The sequence below is a fragment of the Mytilus trossulus genome, chromosome 2 (assembly GCF_036588685.1).
Source record: "Mytilus trossulus isolate FHL-02 chromosome 2, PNRI_Mtr1.1.1.hap1, whole genome shotgun sequence".
Taxonomy (NCBI): domain Eukaryota; kingdom Metazoa; phylum Mollusca; class Bivalvia; order Mytilida; family Mytilidae; genus Mytilus; species Mytilus trossulus.
In genome coordinates this window covers 91,448,578-91,455,330 of record NC_086374.1, presented here as the reverse complement: position 1 = coordinate 91,455,330, position 6,753 = coordinate 91,448,578, and the positions used below count along the sequence as shown (strand labels likewise).

The 6,753-nt window shown below is 30.8% G+C and overlaps 1 protein-coding gene across 1 annotated transcript; it reads left to right on the top strand.

The window, feature by feature from the left end:
• The first annotated feature begins 5,063 nt into the window (after positions 1–5,063).
• On the top strand, positions 5,064–6,253 carry LOC134706092 (acetylcholine receptor subunit alpha-1-B-like). Its single transcript, XM_063564800.1, has one exon. The coding sequence runs from the start codon at positions 5,064–5,066 to the stop codon at positions 6,198–6,200; it is 1,137 nt and encodes a 378-aa protein (XP_063420870.1). The 3' UTR covers positions 6,201–6,253.
• Positions 6,254–6,753: the final 500 nt, after the last annotated feature.

Sequence of the window (6,753 nt, the reverse complement as noted above, 5' to 3'; positions counted from 1 at the left end):
AAACGTCATCAGTGTCTGAGTAGAATGTTGATGAACCAGGGATATGTCAAAGAACGTCACGTCCTTTTTCTAAAAAAGTTCATCGGAAGGTATCAAGACCTTGTTGATAAATATTCCGTATCAACTTTTCAAATAATACACGATGGTCTTGATGTATATATTCTGCGTACTGATGTTGTTTATCATCTTAACAACATGTTTTATTGTTCTTTCATTTGTCTTTGTTCTAGTATTTATATAGTTTGACGTGGCTCGGTACTTATACATCTCGTCAATGTGTTTGTATTGGCTTTCATTTTTTTGTGTTTTTTTTTGTATATGCGACTTTTTGTATTTCTTTTCTTTTTATTACTTGACTCTGTAATTTAAAAGATCCCGTCAGTATTATATTGGTCTATTATATGTCATTATGATATATTTCTATTATGAAAATCATTCAATCGCGTAGTGGTATTGACTATTTTTGGATTCTCATAATTCTACCTATAACTTTTGGACTTGTTTTAATATCGGTCTATTTCTGTAATTTATTCTTACATACTTTTGATTTTTTAACCCTGTATGCTTACTTTGCCTATGTAAATTTTAAAACTGTTTGTATGCACATTGAACGACACATTTATGTGACGTATAAAATTTTCTGACGTCAGACACTCAAATCAATTAATGTGTTCGTAGATAGAAGATGTTTTTGTGTTCGATTAAATTGTCCCCTTTTTAAATTGTTATACGATGATGACTGATGTACCCATATTTTGACTATTTTATTAATTGTGACTGTTTATTTAACGCATCATGTAAATATAACGGAATTTGATGAGACTGTTATTAAAGTGAGAAGGTTAGCGCTATAGAACCAGGTTTAATCCACCATTTTCTACATTTGAAAATGCCCGTACCAAGTCAGGAATATGACAGTTCTAGTCCATTCGTTTTTGATGCGTTTTGTTATTTGATTTTGCCATGTGATTATGGACTTTCCTAATTGATTTTCCTCTAAGTTCAGTTTTTTATGATTTTACTTTTTTTATTCATTAACTGTACTCTTTCGTCATAACGTCTACTGTAGATCATTATTTGCACTTCACTTCGGTTGGTTGAATGATACATCTAGATTCCCCTGAATGTCATTCACAGAATCATGAAGTCGACTAAAAACCTAATTTGACCAGTAACAAATTTGTTGATATTTTGAAATATTTATTACACCTATTTCGCATTGTCACCAAAAAAAAAACATACTTTAACTGTTATGATCATTTGACAACAATTAATAAAATATGATTCAACGGATATAAAAACTTACAAAAATGCAATTTTGTACGCCCGAACATTGTTTCAAAAAGGAACTTAACTAAATTAATACAAAAATCCTCTTCACCAGTTACGCTAGAATCCAAAAGTTACAGTCGATATCCAGTTCGAAATTCAAGGATCCAATTTACCGAAGGTTTCATTGTACGATCGATAGATTTGTTATAAAATCAAGTAACGTAAGTGGTAATGTAAAAAAATTGCCTACACATATATTTGCTGTAGCATAGTTAAAGCATTCGAAGGTTTAAACATTTAATGTTGCTTCTTGCTATTCCCGTGGTTATACATCCATTGTATAATGCATTTATATTTATTTATAGTTGACAATAGCTGTGTTGATGGTTTTGATTTTTTCACTTCAATGTGAGTAACAATATGAAGTTACTTCTGAAAAATCTTATGTTTCATTTATTAAATGGTAATTAATTTTAACCCCAGACATACTTTAGTTTGTTTGCTGTATTGTGCTTGTGCTGTTTGTATCATTTAAGTCAACTCAGCACTCTATTGAACCATATCAAAATTCCGTAAAGGGAGATTACAATTGTACAATGTATTAAAATTACAATAGTTATAGTCATTAGGGTTAGTTCATTTGATGATATAATGTATTGACTAGTCTAAGAGTAAGTAAATAGATTTAAAAACTTCACTGTCGGATAGTCTTTAAAACTGCCTATTATTTCAAAAAGATATACAATTATTGCTGGCTTAATGTTTATGTTAGGTATAATCTGTGTTGCAAATGAAAACCATTGATTTTAAGGAATTGCAAATACATATTTTAATAAATTCTGTATTATGAATAACAACGACAAGTTCGTAAATTTAACTACTATAACAATACATCCATTTAAACAATATTTAAAATGTTTATCCAACACAATGCAAAATAACAGAATGGTCAATTAAAAAGTCAGAAGTATTAATTGACCACTTAAAAAACTCAAACTATTTACTTAGAACTTCAAGTAGACAGTTAATACTAAATTTCAAAAATGCGTACAAGTTTTGACATTGGGTTACATTAATATGTTTATCATATATAGTTTTAATTATTAAACGAAAAACGTAAAAATAATAGCATTCACATTTTTGAAATGAATACATGAAAGAAGTTTTCCCCACACGAAATGAAACTCATTTTTTCAATCTTTAAACTCATTTTGCTAACCTTTATGTCATAGTCGATACCAGCTTCATTAAACCGATTATATTACTTCTCATTTGCAACTATTGCAGTCATATTTGTTGGGTCTTACTTATTGTTTGGGTAACAATAATTTTGACTACAATCTCAAGAGATCAAATGAATGAACACTCTGAACAAAAATGTTCAGGTATTTCACATCCAATGTTTTATGATAATATTCTATACAAACAAACATATTTAGAAGGCTTATGTTTACGATACTGTTCCCAGGTCATTAAAGATGGCATAATTAGGTATTAAAATTGATGAACCCATAGGATCTCTACATCAGAAATAATAATTATTTTTTATAAAACTGAGTTGTTGGCATAATACGAGCACAAAACCAGGTTCTCTCGTTTGACTTTCAGGGCCTTGCACAACTGATTATGCGGTATGGACTCCCCTCATAGTTGAAGGACGTACCATGACCTATAGCTGATAATTTCTGTGTCAATTTTTGTCACTTGTGGATAGTTGTCGTAGTGGCAATCATAGCATATCTTCTTTTCTTTACATTCAACCTACTACTTTTCTATAAATGATCTGTACCAAGTCAGGAATATGTCAGTTGTTATCACATTGTTCATTTCTTATGCATGTTGGCGTTTGTTTTCGTAACAGTCCATTGTTTATGTTGTTTTGATTCCTTTTATAGTTGATGTGTTTCCCTCAGTTTTGGTTTGTGATCCAGATTTGTTTCAGTTAAATCGACTATTGATTGATCAGCGGTATACTACTACTGCCTTTATTTCTGTTTTTTCCCCATATATCCCATAGAAAGGATACTATTAGGGATTGTGCTTGAGCCCGGCTCGTTGTTGAAAGCCCTATTTATTACAAATTCTAACTTGGATGGAAAGTTGTCTCGTTGGCCCTCATACCACATCTTTCTATATTTATAAACAGTAAACCAACAAAATACCGCACTCCAAGAAAAATTAAATTGAAAAGTCTCATATCAAAAGTCAAAATCAAAAGCTGAAACACATTATCAAACGAATGGAAAACAACTGTCATATTCCTGATTTGGTACAGGAATTGTCTAGTTTAGAAAATGATTAACTAAACCTGGTTTGATAGCAAGTCAAACCATGCACTCGTATGATAGTCACATACATTTCCATTATATGGACAACGATATGTGATTAAACCAACAAACATTATAGGTCAAATTGTCAAAAAAGGAGTACAATGCTTATCAAGATTTAACACTGTAACACGTAATTAATATGAACTGCCGTTAGTTTTCTCGTTTGAATTGTTTTACATTGTCATATCGGGGCCTTTTATAGCTGACTATGCGTTACGGGCTTTGCTCATTGTTGAAGGCCGTACAATGACCTATAGTTGTTAATACCTGTGTCATTTTGTTCTCTTGTGGACAGTTGTCTGATTGGCAATCATACCACATCTTCTTTTTTTATAGTTAATATTTTTGTTTAAGGGCCAGCCGATGCCCGCATCAAGGTACGAAATTTGTTTGCTGTGTTGAAAACCCATTGGTGGCTTTGGACTGTTTTCTGATTTTTTGTCGCATTGTTGTCTATTTTGCACATTCCCCATTTCCCTTCTCAACTTAACTCTATTTATTTATCTACTTTTGCTCTACTGATTTTTATTGTATGTTGCTTTGTAAGATTTTTTTTTTAACTAATCCTACTTCAAAAGAAACAGGTTATGTATATGTAATGTGCCTGTTCCATTCTCGGTGTCTTTTATCACTTAGACTAAATGTTTGTTATGTATCTTTTATTTTTAGTGTTAATGCTAGATCTGTGATTTACTTTATTTTATTTGGTCAGAACCCTTTTGTCGGATGTATTAGAACTTATAAGAACTCGTCACTTTGTGTGTACAAATGTTTATTTGTTATGTCGTATTGATATGCATCATTCACGCTAAGACTTCATCTCACTTCATTCATAGTAAATTTATTTGCAAGCCACTTGTCGTCGTCGGTGGAACTCACTAAAAATGTGGGTAGAATTATTAATGTTCTATTCAGTGTTCATTGTATCCTACAAGTATTAAAATAATTAAAATAAGTCTTTACGACTGTGATTTGTAAATATATCTAAGAGCAAGCTTATGAATAGAATTTAAGGTAATCTTTAATGACAATGTATGACTTTGTTCTTACAATTTAAAATTAAAAAAAATGTATATTAAAAATAGATATAGGAAGATGTGGTGTGAGTGCCAATGACACAACTCTCCATCCAAATAATAATTCATAAAACAAGTAAATGCCTACTAAATGTTTCATGTTTAGATATTTCCTAAAACTAACTGAAAAGGATTAATTTCTTCACCAACTGCAAATGCTTTATTTGTTATCAATTTATCACCTTAAATGGAAACGACAATTGACCAGTGAGTAAAACAATACAACCATTTAAACAGGAAACCATACTTTTAACCAAATGATATGACGCAGAAAGAAACAATTGAATTTTGAAATATCCAATCAAATTGTGCTAGTTAATAAACATTTACACTTTATAAGTAGAAATATTTGGAACGTCCAGTTATCATTGATATTATTTCGAAGATGTGTAAAGACGCTTTCAAAATTTTATGCTTTATGTTTATCTTGTGTGGTTTTCATTATAAAGCTTGGCAAATAACTGATGCCAAAAAATTGCGTTCACATCTATTAGACGGATATGTGAAAGACATCTTTCCCATACAAAATGAAACTGATTCTTTGAATCTTCATATTTTTTTTCATTTATTTTCCATTGATTCATTTAATGAGGTTGAAGGAAGAATAATTGTAACAGCGGCACTTCGAATAATATGGAAAGATCCTTCGTTGTCGTGGGATCCTGATTTATATGGAGGCAAAGAAAGTCTTTATATTTCGTCCGATCAAATATGGACGCCACTATTATATCTTCTATATACACCAGATGAAATGAAATCTGTTGGAGAGGACATTGAGTATGTTATTTTAATACTTCACGATGGAACCGTTTCTTATTCGCCTGGAGGTGTAATGAATACAAAATGTGATACAGATGTCTCTCGATTCCCATTTGATGTTCAAACATGTAGTCTAAATTTTGTAACTTGGGGAATAGCATCAGACATTTTGATTTTGTTAAATCATTTTAATTATGCTGGAACTGAATATTATGTAGACAATCCTGATTGGAAGTTGATAAACACGGAGACATACGCTTATGATGAAGGCGGCTACCTTGCTAAGATAACCATCAAACGAAATTCTTTTTACTATGTTATAATGGTTATATTGCCTATGATGTTGTTCTCTATTCTAAATCCACTTGTCTTTTTACTACCAACAGAATCAGGTGAACGTATGTCTCTAGCTATTTCAATTTTGTTATCATATGCAATTTTTCTGACCATAATGTCATCGACGATACCAGCGACATCAAATCCAATATGTTACTTGTTAGTGGCCATGATCGCTATCATATTTGTCAGCGGAATCATTATTATACTTCTTATAATATCAGCTGCATTTTACTATGAGGAGAAAGTGAAAATATCTAATTGTTATAAATTAGTTCTAAAATTTGACGATAGACGAGACATGTCAAATAATGAGTACCTTTCAGGGAAACAGATGTCTAAAATACTGGACAAACAATTTATTGTGATATCGTATTCATTACTTACTGTTGTCATGTTAACATTGTTTATACTGATCGTTAATTAGATAAGGTCTCTCACGATCTGATTATGCAATGTACGAACAAAAGTTTAGCTCTTTGAAAGGGATCCATTCACAAAACTTACATTTCAGTCATAAAACATGTCACTGTTAAAACTGAATGTTTACATGTTGTAAGCAGATGTTACGTGAGAAGGAATGACAATATCATTTGAAATGCGCAACCTTTCTTTTATTTTCATTGTATTGGAAATGTAAGAAACTTATATTCTTTTAAAACAAAAAGTTATTGTATGATTAAGTCTTGTTTTTCAACACAGAAAGTTCATGTAACATTTCATTGCATATACGATATTAACAATCACGGGAAGACAACCTATCAAATGTTCACCACTTTTTTTCCCTGTGTGCACAAGCTTTAGTAACCATGTAGATAATCTATAAAACATACCGATTAAAATGAATTGTGATTGTATATGTTTAATACTAAGAATATATTTACTGCAATGCATTATTGTCCATTTGACTTCTATATATTTGCAGAAAAAAAATCTTACAAATTCATTTTAATAAATTAATATTTTTTTCCTTGATGTAT

Bases quoted from the DNA above. Each gene is read 5' to 3' on its own strand.
- LOC134706092 (XM_063564800.1), top strand. From the start codon at position 5,064: ATGTGTAAAGACGCTTTCAAAATTTTATGCTTTATGTTTATCTTGTGT.